The sequence below is a fragment of the Alnus glutinosa genome, chromosome 12 (genome assembly GCF_958979055.1).
Source record: "Alnus glutinosa chromosome 12, dhAlnGlut1.1, whole genome shotgun sequence".
In the NCBI taxonomy this organism is placed as follows: Eukaryota; Viridiplantae; Streptophyta; class Magnoliopsida; order Fagales; family Betulaceae; genus Alnus; species Alnus glutinosa.
In genome coordinates, this window is record NC_084897.1 from 18,787,871 (window position 1) to 18,804,160 (window position 16,290).

At 35.5% G+C, this 16,290-nt stretch overlaps 1 protein-coding gene across 2 annotated transcripts; it reads right to left on the reverse strand.

The window, feature by feature from the left end:
- Window positions 1-13,526: 13,526 nt before the first annotated feature.
- Window positions 13,527-15,406, reverse strand: LOC133852240 (uncharacterized). Of its 2 annotated transcripts, XM_062288952.1 has the most exons (3): window positions 15,009-15,406; window positions 14,646-14,757; window positions 13,527-14,535 (listed from the first exon to the last, which is right to left on the reverse strand). In XM_062288952.1, the coding sequence occupies exon 3, from the start codon at window positions 14,482-14,484 to the stop codon at window positions 13,564-13,566; it is 921 nt and encodes a 306-aa protein (XP_062144936.1). In that variant the 5' UTR covers window positions 14,485-14,535; window positions 14,646-14,757; window positions 15,009-15,406; the 3' UTR covers window positions 13,527-13,563. The 2 variants fall into 2 exon arrangements, with proteins under 2 accessions (XP_062144936.1, XP_062144935.1); XM_062288951.1 differs by having other exon boundaries at window positions 14,646-15,406.
- Window positions 15,407-16,290: the final 884 nt, after the last annotated feature.

The following is a 16,290-nucleotide window of genomic DNA, read 5'->3' on the forward strand; positions in this document are numbered from 1 at the left end:
ACGCCGTCAAGGGGAGGTGGACTTGTGAGGTAACAAAATGGTAGAGCATGAGCTATATGGTAATTTGGATGAGAAACATACAGCTGTATGACACCTGGAAGCACAAAAGGGAATACTCCAGAGTTTAGTCTGTCGCAATGCGCCAGCTCATCAATGGCCTCCTCCTTTTGGCAAGTAATTAATCTTTATTATTATCCAAAAAAAAATAAAAATAAATAAACGACTTATTTCTATTATCATATTATTTTAATTGTATAATAATTGTATATCAGTCTCCTAAATAATATAATTTATCTAAAAATATAATTTAAGTATGGGTTTTTTCCCCCTAAAGTAGAGTTGATATTTGTCAGATATAATATAAAAATTAATATGGTTGGTAAATTGTTTATACTACACAATTTTATAAAATATTTATATGGAAAAAAAAGAAAAGGAACGAGAGAAAAGATACTTTTCAATTATATTATAATTAAGAAACATTGTTCCAAACTTCATTTTTCTTTATTTATTCAAGATTGTTGGGCCGTCTTTTCTTTATTGGCTTGAATGTAGCTTTGATATATATGGTTCTCAATTTTTTTTTAAAAAAATAATAATGATTGGACAATGTGAGAGTGGGAAGAGGTCTAAAGGAAAAAATTAGATAAAAAAAATGTGAAAAAAATTTAATAGTAAGCTAGGGTTGAGATTTAAATTGGATTATTTTAATCCAATATTAGTTTCTAGTAATCTCAACCCTACTAGATTAAAATTCAATTTTAGGTAATAATCTTAATATTGGATTATTTTCCTTATCACAAATAATAAAATAATTAACTTCAAAAAATCTGTGCATTAGATAATGTCACTAAATTCATGGGGTAGAATTTTTAGGGTTTTGAGTTACTAACTATTGAAAATTTGAAATGATTGTAGAAGTTGTGGGTTTTATATTTGTTCTTAGTTTTTTCATTTATTGAAGTGTCTTACTTCAAGATAATAATGGAAGTAAATGAGAGAGCGAGACAACCAACAGATAAATGTAAATTTTATCAACAAACAATATTTATTTATTTATTTTTATTTTTTTATAGATTAAAAGATTTTTAAAAATTTACATTCGGTTCAGCAAATTTACTCTCCATTTTAATTAAAAAAATTAAAAAAAATAACATTTTTCTATTTTAGCTGCTAACTTTTTTAAAGCACATACATCCGACTCTTTATTTTAGCCATTCACGTTCATTATTCCATTTAAATATTCATTTTTAATGATTTATTTATTTATTTTTTTTTTTTTTCACATTTGGTGAGTGAACCCACCGTTGTAACAGCTAACCAAATGTTTCAACATTTTGCTAACCCAGATATAGCTAATTTTGATCTGATTTTAGCATCTTGGCTCCATTTTAACTAGCGGGATGAAAATGTTTGTAATGCAACACTTACAATTAGTCTGCAATTTTTTTACAACTTGCTAACCCGTGTCAACAACTTGTAAAATGATTATAGACAATAGACCAATGGTAGGTCTAACATCTTTGTTACTAATAAGATGGGGTTAAAGCAATAATCAATTAGAGGTAATGATTTAGATTGAAGGGCAAATAGACATGAATGATTAATGCATCATCCTCGCACCTCACAAAGTGCTGAAGAAAGAGCTTGGGACATGGTTGGTCTGCCACTCGTGATCCAAACGCGTTTTCAACGATAATCACGGCCGCTAAATTGAACTATATACGTACGGTACAACTGCCATTTTTTATTTTATTTTTTATTTTTATTTTTTTGGCAATTCCAATCTACATCAAGGAATAGTTCCGTTAAGCATAGTGATTGAGATATTTGATTTTGATATAAATTATGATTCACAGGTGTATTTACTTGAATAAAGATAGCACAAAAAGTTGGTCCTTGACAATTTGCTTCCCTTATCATTGTTTGATGCCTATGACCAAATATTGGTATCTTTAGGGCTCATAATTTGTCAGTTTAATCGTTGAGAGGTCCCCTTCATGGTCATCCCCTTCATGATGCTGTGATCATTTCTTTGATTTATATGTTTCAATTTCGGGTGCATTAAGAAATAACTCATTAATGAAAAAGCTCCTATTACTTTCTTTTGGTGTGAGTGTGTGTGTGTTTTTTTTTAATAGTGTCATGATATATAAATTTTTCCATTCTAAAATCACGTGAGGGAGACCAACTGTGGTTATTGTAGTCGGGGGTGTACATGCGAGCACATATTAGCTGCATGTGTCTGTTATCCTTACGTGCGGATGCAGATGCTATTAGCAAAACTAACTATTTGTGCAAATGTAGATAACGGTTTTAAGGTATACAGATACAGTTATTAACCCATTTGTATATAGTACATATTATATTTAGTATATTCGACAAAAAGACGTCGTTTTAATGTTTAATATCAAAATGGTATCGTTTTGAATTAGATATAGGTTATGTTTATATTGATTTGGTTAGCTGTGTTGCTTTCTTGTGTAACACTTGATCAAAAAGAAAAAAGTATTGTGAAATCAATATATTTTCAAAAGATTAAAGCTTTAAAAAAAGAATTAAAACGAACCAAAAGACTAAAAAGCGACCTAAATTATTTTCGAAACAGTTTAAAATATGTCTTAAGAGAGACATAAAATAGGCTCAAAAGACTAAAATAGGCCTATTACCTAATATGCAAATAGCGGGTAATAACCGCATTTAATAGACGCAATAGCCGCGTGAATACAATTAGGAAAAATATGGCGCGGATGCGAATATTTAAAAGTGATATCTGCATTTTGCGGATATTGCAAATAACTACCTCTACATCCACATGTACACTCTTAATTGTAGCTGGGCGTGATTGGGCATCAATAGGACTTAATGTGACTAATATTAATAAGATTGAGGATTTCTATTTTGGAAGTCGAACTCTCACCCTAAAACATGTCCAACCACTTGAGAATTCATTAATATCACTAAAACCACCACCATTGATGGATGTTCAAATGTGATATAAATGTGAAAAAATAATTATTTTTATTTTTATTTTTATTTTTAAGAGTATCTTGTATTTAGAATTGTTTAGTTCCTTCTTCGTCAATTTGAATTTCTATTTGTTGGTTGCTACAATTTTGATCGTACAGAGAAGGAGAGTTTAGAATCTAAAAGTACGTAAAATCAGTGCTATCTCATAACTCTATTTTGGTGAATTGTTTTTTGATTTGTGTGAATATAATTTAAGATGATAATGAAATTAATCTTTTTTAGGGGTTTTATTTTTATTTTCATCTTTAATGAATATTTTGTTTAATATCATAAAAGGGGCTTATAAAGTCCACGATCCAACCATATTTTAACAATGTGAAATTCTTAACAATAATGTTGGGAAGAATATTAACCTTCTCGGGCGTTAGGCCCAACCCGGGAACTAGGCCCACTCTGGTCCACCCAACCAGGCCCAAATATTAAATAGAGCATAATCCACCCAAGCCCGTTAAGACCACTTGGGCCCAATCTGTCACAACTGGCCCGAATTGGCGACCCAAATACTAGTTGATATCCATATCTGCGTATATCTCGGCAGTACCCGGAATCTAAGGGACACGACGCACGTCATGAAACTTGATGATGCCTTCGAGGTAAGTGGAACCCGGAATATCCGTTCATCCAGGGCCACGTCTCCTCCGACCGCCTCGTGCACAAATTGAGAGGCTAATTGAACTGCTCCTCAACCTCTATAAATACTAGAACCTCTTCAGATGTTAAGGTACATGCTAATCAATCTTTTTGGCATTATTCTGCGCATTTATTCTCAGAACCATACACTCACTTAAGCATCGGAGCGGGGTTGTCGGAACCCCCCGACAACCAAGACAAATATCTGATCGACACGTCACCTACCGGAAACTGTTTTAACAAATAATGTTACCAAACTTCACTTTTTTTTCTCTAAAATTATTTTTTCATCCGGCATTGCTAAATGCACTTTATTTATTTAAAACATTATGAATAATTCTTTATTCATAACACAAATTTTTAGTAATATCAAACTTTATTTATAAATAAACATTATGAATAATTCTTTATTTGTAACACAAATCTTTTCTCGCAATTTATTTATTTTTTTATTAAAAAAAAAAACACAAATTTTTATTAAACTTTATGCATATTAGACACCTTTTTTCCTTTAATCCCCAAGTCAGCTAAAATTATGTGGAATTACGAGAATACACTATTGGGACAGCTCAGTTCACGGGAGTGATAACAGAGGAAATGTCGGTTGCAGAACCGACATCGAAATGCACCGCAACCAATCCAAACACGCGTGGCTTTGAACAGGAAGTTAGGGAGAGGTGATGTCACGCGAATTTGTCGGGCTTGTTTTTGACGCGCGGGTGGTCCTATTTAATATTTATTGCACATGGTGGGGTTGAATTTCGGAATATTTTTCTTTCATTTTAGTTTCTGGAATTTTGCATTCCTACAAAACCGCATCTTTGAAAGACTTCCAAGGAATGCTGGCATTTTGATCACATATATAATTGATAAACAAATGTAAAAAAAAAATAATATTATTTTTTTGGATATTTTATTACCTTTTTCGGTGGGAAATGATTAAAAAGAAATTTGAGTATAGTAATATAATATTTTGGGTCAAAATAGTATATAATTATGATCACACAATTTTATTTTATTTTATTTTTAATTTGTTCATATACATTTTTGAGTGAAGTCATATTAATACAATTATAGTAATTTTTCAATATCAAATATGAAGATGGGGTTTATAAATTAAAGCAATAACCCCATTGTATTAGAGCTTATTCAAATGTTGAATTTCTTATGGGATTTTTACAAATCATTTTAGAAATTTAATGTAGGTTTGAAAACAATTTATCCAATGCACTAGGCACATTTTACAATAAATCATTTTGTATTTTTCCTTAAAGATCAATGGACACATCAACAATAATCATTACACGATACTATTATTGTAACGTCCTGAATGACATAAAGAGGATAATTATTGCGACGCTACTATTGTTACCTTGTATCATGGAAACTTCTTATAAAATTTTGGAAAATGTTAAATTTACAACACCAACACAACAACCCCTCACATGAGGGTGGACCCCACACATTAGGGCCCACCCTCATGTGAAGGGTTGTTGTGATGGTGTTGTGTATGAATCAAATCCCTAAATTTTTTTTTTTTTTTTTTTCTATTGTGAAACCACAAACTTACCTATTTACATTCACAACTAGAGCTCTAGAAATACATAACATTCATTAACATAATTGATAGATTCCTGACCCAAGGAGTCTTGGAGTCCAATAAGGAGACTTCCCGAGTAGTCTTCACGTCTAATAAGGAACCTACGTTCTAAGTCAAGTTCATTCTAATATCTCTTAAAGAGTTAGAATCCTATTAAGAGTTATAGTCTTATTAGCAAGCGAGTTAGTCATAGCCGGTAATAAGGAGATTAGTTAGACTTCTATTTGTATTTCTATTCTTCTATTATAGTCAACACCTTATTATTATTAAGTATAGTGCAGTTTTCTGTATTTGGCAGTTCCTATCTCATTCGAAACAGTCAATTATCTTTTCCTGTATTTTTTACTAGTAGGTTTGCATTAATTGGTATTAGAGCTAGGTTTTTCTCTTGATTAGCAAGTAAATTGTTAACCCAAGAGACTCGGTTTCCCTCAAAAGAAACTAGAAACAAGAAGGACAACAAGGTGCAATGGACCGATGCATGAGACATGTGGAGCGATCAGTAAAAACCTTAACTGATGTGCAATAGGAAATTCGTGATGCACAATAGGAGATGTGTGACCGCATGTCAGAGATCTATAATCTTTTGTCAAGCCAAGAAAAAACGACTAGAAAAAGGCGAGAGTTCACGAGGAAAAGATCACCATGGGATTGAAAGGGAAAATCCCAAAAATGGGGAATGTCAACTAGTGGTCACAACCAGACATGTGAAACTTTCCACGGTTCAATGGAGAGGAAGACCCAACCATTTGGATATGTCAAGCAGAGCGATTCTTCAGATTTCAAGGATCCCGACCATGAGGGTGAGAAGACAATTCTAGCCTCTTTTCACCTAGAAAGAGGAGCCCAGATGTGTTCCAAATCTTGCGACGTGAAAGGCGAGAGGTTGGGTGGGCAAAATTCACGAAGGGGTTGTTTACCCACTTAGGGCCAAACCAATTTTATGATCCCTTTGGAGAACTAACTAAGCTGCAACAAGATGGAAGTGTAAGAGAATATCAAGCCAATTTTGAGTCCTTGCTTTCCAAGATAGGGAATTTACCCCAAAATCAACAGGGTCTGCCATTGGTCTAGGTTGGCTATATGAAGCATGAAACACGAGCATTCGAAAGAGTAACCTATCGAAGGTCAAACCATGGGACAACCTACAACCAGCAGGCCAATCAATACTCTCCATCAAGAGATTGACGCCAACTGAATTAAAGGAAAGACAAGAGAAAGGCTTGTGCTTCAAATGTAATGACAAATATGGATCAGGGCATCGGTGTAAACGGTTGTTTATTTCCTTGAGGACAAGGAAAAGGCAATGAGGGAGGAATGATATGACCCAAGGAGTCTTGTTGTCTAATAAGGAGACTTCTCTAGTAGTATTCAAATCTAATAAGGAATCTACGTTCCAAGTGTTCTGAGTGTTTCAAGTCAAGTTTATTCTAACATCTCTTAAAGAGTTAGAATCCTATTAAGGGTTATAGTCTCATTAGCAAGCTAGTTAGTTATTGTCGGTGATAAGGAGATTAGTTAGACTTAGTTGGTGATAAGCATATTAGTTAGACTTCTATTTGTATTTCTATTTTTCTATTGTAATCAACGTCTTATTATTCTCTTGTATAAAAGGAAGAACTATCAATAAAGTGGTATGTTGAATATGGATTAAGCTTAGGTGCTGTAAATTTTTTTACAGCACCTATGCTGTAGTAAATCTAAGGGTTTAGATTTGATTTCAAACTCTTTGGATTTGATTTCAAGGGTTTGAAATCAAATCCAAACCCTTAGATTTACTACAGCATAGGTGCTGTAAAAAAATTTACAGCACCTAAGCCATATCCGTTGAATATTATTAAATATAGTATAGTTTTCTGTATTTGGCAATTCCTGACTCACTAGAAACAACCAATATCTTTTCCTATGTTTTGTACTATTTGGTTCGCATCAATAACATACAATATTGTTTGTGCCCTCAACAGTTAGGAACTTTACATAAACTATACAACATAAAAAATGGTGCGTAAGCTTGCCTAACCATATACTACAAAAGCTAGGTTTTCATCTTGAACCCCAAAAAGTAGACCCCACATACTATGAGTCATATTGTGTGACCCTTCTGGCTCATCCACCTCTTGCCTGACTATAACTGTAAAATAAACATTTAACAAGTGCAATCGCGAGTCTACATCTCAGTAATTAAATATTTATGGATATGATAGTGTCAAATTGTCTTACTTGTACATAAAAATCGTATTCATGCATGTACTTTGATTAATCATTTAGAAACATATTACTTGAAATCAAACTTGGTTCACATCGTATGGAAAATATATTATTTTCATGCTTTCATAAAAGTTATTATTTTCTATTTACAAATAGTGATGTGCACAAGATTTATCATTTGTACTTGCATATGTGTTTACATACCTTATGCTTTTTGTTCATCAACAAAATCCTCCTCGAAGCCTTCGGTTCCCTCGTCTGCAAATTTACCTTATTGTTAACCGGGTTATTCAAATTATAAAAATCCTAATCTATCTCTTCCTAACTCTCAATATGTAATACTCTGGTTTAAACTAGGGTTACTAAATTATTAATTAGGACATAAGAGTTAATAAGAAACAAGTTTTGGCATAAAGAATAAGAAAATTTGGCTCAAATTGCTTTGACCTATTTTGGGCCCGAGTGATCAATCACCCTCGGGGGGCGAATCGATCATAGGTGCCCAGAAACCCTAGTGTTCAATCACATCTCTTTTATGATCGATTAGGGTCAGTCAGAATACGATTTAAATACGGCCAAGACTTGTAGAAGTGGGGGTTTGCCTATAAATCATCCTTAGGCCAACCCTAGCGACCATTTGGTTTGCTAGGGCTTCTAAGATGCTTAGGAGAGAGAGAGAGAGAGAGAGGTGGAAGCTTTATTATTATTTTTATTATATGTCTCGTTCGAATGAGCCTTAAACGGTGTGTTTTAGAAATCTTAGCACCCTCCGTTAGGACGACATGAGAACAATGCTCCAAATGGAGTTCTCGATCAATGTCTCGCTCCGATTTCATTTGGACCCCGTTCAGATGAGAACACTGTTTATCATCTTTTTCGATTTTCTCCTTACTCAATCTTCGATTTTTCTAAAGTTTTTTTACTTATCCAACACCCCAAAACACAAAAAAGAAAAGAAAAGCCTAATTTTCTCCTTCTAACTCCTCTTTAACACCAAAAGTCACGATCTTTATGTTCAAAAAGTAAAGATCACACATTTTCTTCTTCTTTCTCCATTTACTTCAACAAGCTCCCTTCTAAACAACCCATAACCTCAACACCTCAAACCACATGACCCAAAAGCTCACCAAATTCGTACCCTAACCACTTCTAGTTTGTTTTTAAATCCAACCTTTAAAAGACTCAAGCTTTTTTGAAGAAATGGTTAAGTTTTCATGTAAAAACTCCTCATTTTCTCCATTTCTACCCAAACACTACATGTTGCAACACCCTATACACATTCACACAACACAGCCTCGGAAATAGCAACCAAGCATGAGAAATCCATACAAGTTTCATGAGAACAAGAAAAAGGTTTAGGATTCTTAGCCTCTAGCTCCAAGGATGCCCTAAGTTCTCTTATTTCTCCTTCTTTTTCTATTTTCTCTCTCCCCGGCTATTGGAACGAGTGAAAATGTAGGCTGGAGGGTTGGCTAGGGTTTTTAAGCCCTACTTCTTTTTATTTTATTTTTGTTTTTTGTGTGTTTGGATATATCTATTTCGCATGCATGGATGATCTCGTTCGAACACAACTGCTTAAATCTTGGGTACACATGGCCTTACCCACATCCCCATTTGGACGCAGGTAGTTTCGTCCGAACAATGCTTATTGATATAAATTTTTTCTAAATGTTCAAACTTCTCTTTTGTTTTTTTAACTCTTCACTTTCTCCTCCTTTATTTTTTTGTCCAAAAATACTCACTTTTCTTAAATTTCTATCATATTGCTACGTATTTATTGTGGAGAGAGAGAGAGAGAGAGAGGGGGGGGGGGGGGGGTGAGGGGAGGTTACAGTTTGATATTTTAGTTTAATGTTGTGTGGGTATTTTAAATTGTTGTTTTGGTTGTTAGACGTTGCCAAATTGTAAGAGGAGAGGTTTTTGATGTTTGAGTGAGTTGAAATGGCAAAATGTGGTGTACAAGGTGGTGTTAAATTAGGGTTTTGTGGTGTTTTCGAGCGTAAGTAGCCAATGTTAATGTCTTTCAGTCTACTGAGACAAAGGGTCAATCAATCGAACACAACATAGAAAGCCCTGATCGAATCTTGATTGATCGAGCATGTCACAAAATACCTCGATCAAACCCTTGTTCAATCTTGATTGCCTAGAATTGAAAAATGAAGGGGTCTTCTCAACGAGAGAGAAATTTTTTAGTTTTTGAATAAGATAGGTTTTGGTGGAGAAGTTTGGAGGAGTTTTAATGTCATATTGAGGTCTAGGGTTTTGATGGTTAAACCCTAACTAATAGCACGAAAATTTGCACACGATCATGTGACACAAATCAAAGTTTATAGCGAGGATATAAGTGAAAGCTGTAAGTAAATTCCCTTTCAAAAGCTATAAATTCCGTTTACATGATACGTGTTTTAATATGTTATGTAATAGAAAAGCATGCAATGTTTTAAGAAGAAGAAGAGAAAGATAATATGAAGCTCTTCTGTTTAGCTGTCGAAGAATTGAAGAAGTGGAAGAAGGGAATAGACATTTGAGAAAGAAATAGAATAATTATATATTTTTCAATTTTTGAGAAATGAGAGGCTTGACTGTTTGAGTGAATCGTGAAGTGCAAAAACTGAAGAGGCTGGAGAGTTTGATAAAAAAAAATAAAAACAATTTCTTTTTTTTAAAAAAAGTAACATAAAAAAAAGGGAAAAAAGGAGAAAGACGAGAGATAGGAGGCCTCCAATATACTTGGTGCTACACTAAATAGTCACCCTAAGTACACTTAAGCAGCCTCTACACGGAAGATAATCGGGCAATAGACTTACCCCTTAAAGTTTATGTTCAGTCTTCTCTCCCAAAAGTATTATAATAACTCAAGTATCGGAGGTTTCCGTTGAAATATTATGTATTTATGTCTCTGCATGCAAGCAAGCCACAAGCTACGCGCCAAAGATTGTCAATGTGTAATCTTTGGACTCACGGGAAAAAACAAACAACATTGACAATCAAATCTCCAGATTACTTACCAACCATTCTTCTGTTTACAAAAGGATTTCAAATTGTGTACACTATTTTCTTTCCAATAGGAACTGGGTCCATAACTATTGCAACACCCAGCACAGCTACAGAGACAGCCTGAAAGTGAACAGATAGATATCATAGAGGATAACAGTGCACAGTGAAGGTCTGGAATCTAAATCATAGGATACCATGTTTTTTACTATATAATTAACCTTACAAAAACTGAGCCAGAGGTTCAATTTGCATAGCTTGCAGTACTTTAAAACTGTAAGCCCAACCATAAGTTGGAGATAGGCTGTTGATGATGCTTCTTCCATTGTGACATGTAGTTCTAGTATCTGCTTTGAGCCTACAAGTAGGATTAGCAGGAAATTTGTGACATCCCATGCTTTCCTGGGGTTTCCAAAACCACAATAAGTTTCAAGGGGGCAATAATTAGAGAAATAAACAAAAACTTCAGGCAGCCAGAGGCAGACTTCTTGGAAGTTGGAACTACATAATGAACTAAAAACAGAGTGACAGAGTGTTTAGGCTTATCTAAGGTACCAAAAGAAAGTAAGGAAACTCTGAAGGACATTGCAGTGTGTAACTTTAACGAACATGCTTAAACCTCACACAAGGCCTCATAAGAGTTGGGCTAAAGCTTGGTAAGAATAATTTCTTTAGCAAAGATACAAGATTAACAATTAACTAATCACAACTTAAATCACTTCCCAAACTCCCCCCCTCCCCCCTCGTCTTTTCATGGAAAGCACCTACAGACTTTAACATTATCAGCATGTCTTCTAACCATTCACTATTTTCAGCCTAAACTGCTTGAATATCCACAAATACGTACCAAAGAACGAGCTAATGCAGGAGTTTTAGTTTAAGAGGACACTGACATTCTCTCAACTCTTTTTGTGACGATTTGAGAAAAGTGCTAATTACATCCACGCTATTATTTAAAAATGACTAGTCAAGTTACAATTAGAGCTCCTCATAATTAATTATACAAACAGTCTTACCTAGTAAAGAACCAATATGGAACTTAACACTCATAATCATAAGCACTTTATAATCTACCCACTCAATGTGAACAATTCATCTTCCCTTTTTTCTTTTTCTTTTTTAAAATAAGTAATTTAATTCAATTTAATTGTTTTAATTCAATTCAATTTAATATTCTAATGTGAAAAAGAAGAAGAATATTTCCATGACTTTTTAATTCCAGTGCTCTTTTGTTTATGCTTTTATGAAAGTTCCTGAGACTTATCCAATAACCTTTGTTCTCATGAAGTTTGACATAGGAAATGAACTTTGTTGATGCTTCCAAAACCATGGCGCTTTTTTTTTTTGTTTACTCTTTTTTTTGGATGAATATTTTTGTTTACTCTTCCAGTCACATAGATTAATTAATCATGGAAATAGCAACAATATTTCCCCTCTAGTGAATTACGTTTTAGGGAGCAAAAGAATATGTTGCAGATAGTCAGAATGGACATTTAAACCTCACATGGTTAAGATGTTGGATAATGGCTAAGCGAAACTTAAAATGTGTGGACATGCAGTTTATGCTTAATTTGTACGTAGAACACCATTTGGTATTTCAAGTCTGAATCCAAATGTCTGATATCTTAATAGGGATGTGCAGATTTCCGGCTTTTCGACTGCTGACCTATCACCGACATGATTCCGACCTGCACGGGTCGGCTTGCAATAGCAGGCAGATGTGGGGTCGAACACAATCTCTAGTTTCCAACAAAAGTTGGAGGTGAACGCAGAAGAGTTTTTATATTTCCAACGGTTTCCGACCCTACCCGACTCTTTTTAATATTTTAAAAAAAATTGCAGATCAACATTGTTTTGGGTTTTAATATTTTAGTAAGATATTTTTATGTAAAATGGAGTAATTTTGAAGCCATATGCATTCATCGATTTAAACCCTAAAGTCTCTTCACTATGCCATTTGTTTCAAATTCATAATCTTCTGTTCTCTTGTCTCTCTTCGCAACCACCCCGAAGACGAATCTCTTTGTTCTCAGATCGTTGTCTTGTCTCTCTTTGCACAATCGCACCCTAAAGAGTCTTTGCTAGATATGAAGACGCACGAAGATGAGGCGTCTTTGTCTGACGAAGACAGAGATTTGAGATCTCTTCATCTTGGCCATCTTTGCCTATTCCAACCGACTCCGAATCCAACTTTTTCGGAGGCGGAGGCAGGCGGAAATAGCCTCTAGTAGAGGAAGAATCGGAGGTTTTCCGACTCTTCCTACGCTGGTGGAGGCGGAATGCGGAATCATGGATTCTAACTCTGATACCTCCAATGCACACCCCTATATCATAAAGGATTCATCATGTATCGATGTGCCAAGACTACCTAGGAACATGCAAGATGCAATATCAGTTCACTAGCTATAAAATAAAAAGAAGTTAGGGCATCATACCAGCATTGATGGATTGTTGGCCATTAGTAGATATATCATATGCAGAAGTACCCATGCCAGTTAAACCAAGGCAATGGGAGGGAAGATTAGGGATTTAGCGCCTGTTACATGGAAGCCAAACATGTATCTATACTGAATTCTTCTTGCCGTAGCACCATATCTTCAGCTCCTGTAACAAAAAGAATTCGCACCCAAGTAATAGCTGTTTTCCAAGAGAGGGAAATGTTGGAATAGGTCTAGTTCTTTAATATTGATTTCGACTTGAAATGAAGGGGCGCCATACTCACAGTTAAGGTACACCAGCTTCAGACATTGCTGATGAAGGGAGCTCTCAATGCAACAAGTTAGAAAGATACACCATACTATACTGCTTGTTGCAAAAACAAACTTGAAGGGTAACAAAAAGGAGCTTTAGATGATCACTCTTTGAATAAAACTCCCAATAAAAAACAATGAAATTAACAATGTAAGAAGGATATACAGCAAGTAATATAAAAATTATCTCTAATCTATGAATGGCTCACGTCGCTCAAGAGGGAAAAGGATAAGAAGAAAACAAATGGACCATTTAATTAAATTAAGTGAAATCCGATCACAGAGTTTATAAAAATCAACACTCCCTAAAAAGCTTCTGTTAGCACTCAATGAAGAATCCATTAAATCTCTCTATTCATTCTTCCAAGCATACAAAATCAGCGAGAAACCTAGACATTGTGATTTAGAATCTGAAAATCTCTGCGAAAAAGACCATGGCTCTGGACTTGGATTGGAAAGGGGTTGGCTAGCCCACAGTTTCTCAGTCGAGAGGCATGTCTTGAACATAAAAACAGCATTTCCAAGTGATGTACCAAAGAGCCAATTATGAACATCCCAGAAAACTTCTATGGCAAGCCCATCAACCAGAATGGTATCATTTCCCCGGAACTTCCACCGAAGCCGCTTCACCTGCATTACAGGCTTGCTATCTATGCGGATCACCAGGCACGGATCATTGACACCAATAGTGTCACATTCGATCACAAGATCGTGAATTTGCCCATTATCACAAAATTGAGCCTTGGTACTGAACACTTTCTTGCCAAAAATATGCTCTCTCTTGGCAATGAAAACAGCATTAGAAGGCACGGGGCTGGCATTAGTTTTCTTGAAAGCTTCTTTTCTCAAATCCCCAAGAAGGAGAACCATTTGCCGATCAACCAGAACCGCAACATAAAATCCCTCCAAAGGCTCAGGCCCGGGTCCGAATTTCGCCGAAGAAAGGTCCCAATATATATCAATTTTACATGAATAGGCTTCTAAACTCTTGGATCCTCTCCTCTTGGAGAACAACCAGGGTTTAATATCAACCTTACAGAGACACTGATTTGACGAATCGTCGATCCCAACTCCAAGGCCTTGACCCATCAAATTCTTACTCCATGTGACAGTAATCAAGCAAGACCGGCCACGAAAACGGCATTGATAGACACAAGTAACTAAATTCTGGGCAGCCCTACTAGTGCTTGATGAGGAAGAATCGGCAATTTGAACCCCATTTTCACCAAAACAAGATGGGAAATCTCTCATCTTCACACCAATAACTTGCATTTACTAATCCTAAACTTTGTCTCTGGTTTCTTGACAAATAGTTGGTATCCACTTTGGGAGTCGAACACAAAAAAGAAAAAAACAAAGACAAATGAAAAAGGACTCAGAAAATATTCAACTCAAAAACGAAACCAACTTAGAAAGCAAGAAGAGACCCTTACCTCCAACAGATCAGAGACAAAATCAAAAACCCATCTCAGAAATGCTCCCAAATCTGCTTCTCAAGCGCTGATTTGAACTGGGTATGGACTCTTTGATGCATTTCTAAGGCAACTAATCCAAAAGTTCATAGAAAGCACAATAAGTGCACATCTAAATTGAAGACAAATTTGGGGAATGTGTAGGGAGTAAAATAACTAAAAACAGGGAAGCAGACAAGAAAAAGTAGACTTGTTTCACTGTCAAAACCTCAGCCCCAACCACACACAAATTAAAAAAACAAAAAAGGAACTAGACCCCCCAAGAAACATTTAAGAAAGAAGGTAATAGAGGCAGAAGAGAATAGAGATAAAATGAAAATATACCCCAAGATTGCGACAGCTTAAATAGTCCCAATCAAGGTGATGGAGACAAAAACGGTATTGGAGCAAGGAGCAAGGAGCAAGTAGCAACTGGGTACTGCTGGAAAGGCTGGGTTTTGAAGATTACTCAACACTGAAAGGAAAAAAGCATGTCCTCCTCATATTCTCTCTCTCTTTAAGGACATCTCTTTTAGCTGACAAAACCCACACGAGAAAGTGAGACAAAAAAATTTACTACCAAACAGAGACTCAACTCAGAGTTTAGTCTCTCTCACATTTCGGATAGAGAGATTTGCAAAGCACAACATTGACAGGAGCAAGATTTTTTTTTTTTGCATTTGAGGGCTAAAACATATATCCAAATATGTAGAAAAATAGATTTCTGTAGTTTTACGTGTTTCTGTATTTTAGTGGTTCGCCATTTTCAAGTATTTAAAGGAATGCGAAACGAACGAAGGGTCTGAGAAGTGGGGTTCATTAACCCCCCCATTGCCATGTACATGCAAGCACGATGTCATTCACCCCTAATTTTCATTTTTTTAGCGTGTTGAAAAAACCAAAAATGCTTTGACAATAAGAGAATTAACACCATTTTTCTTTTTTAGAAGGTGTTTATTTTTGATTTTATTGACGCAGTCAAAATACTCGACATATATGCTCTGACAGCGAGTGCAGTCAAAATTCAAAAAGCCCAGAAGTGGCTTGACCATGAATACCCATTTTTGGCTCCACCAGACACCATCACTGCCAACCCCATTATATCTCTCTCCACTATATTTCCTCTCCAAATCTATGGATTCTTCTGTCTACAATTTAATCTGTGTGAGCTGGTATTGAAAGGGTAGATTTTTATTTTTTATTTTTTATTTCTTAAGTAATTGAAAGGGTGGTGGATTTGATTCTAAAGAGGGGTTCCCCAAAATGTTGAGGCCAAAGCTTTTGGCTTTATTTTTGCTTCACATTTTATTCCATGGTGCTGGAAACCTTAAAAGTTAAGGAGGACATATCGGGGAGCGTGAGGTACACGCACCAGTGGAATTGAGACAGAGATATCTTGTTTTAAATGGGTCCACTACTGCTCAACCATCCCATCGCAAAAAAGCACGGTTCAGGACGAAGGAATCTGCCTTTTGAGGTTGAACAGTGTGATCCACGCGCTCGGTGGCGTGTGGAGAAAGAGCTGTTGTCATGTAAAGGACAGCAAAGATTACGAGAGCGGAGATTTGTTAATTCTTACTTTGTGGGAGATTAGACGTGGGGTTCACGTGTACTTGTCCGTGGTCGG

Excerpts from the sequence above, each read along its gene's own strand:
- LOC133852240 (XM_062288952.1), bottom strand. The coding sequence starts at position 14,484 with ATGCAAGTTATTGGTGTGAAGATGAGAGATTTCCCATCTTGTTTTGGT.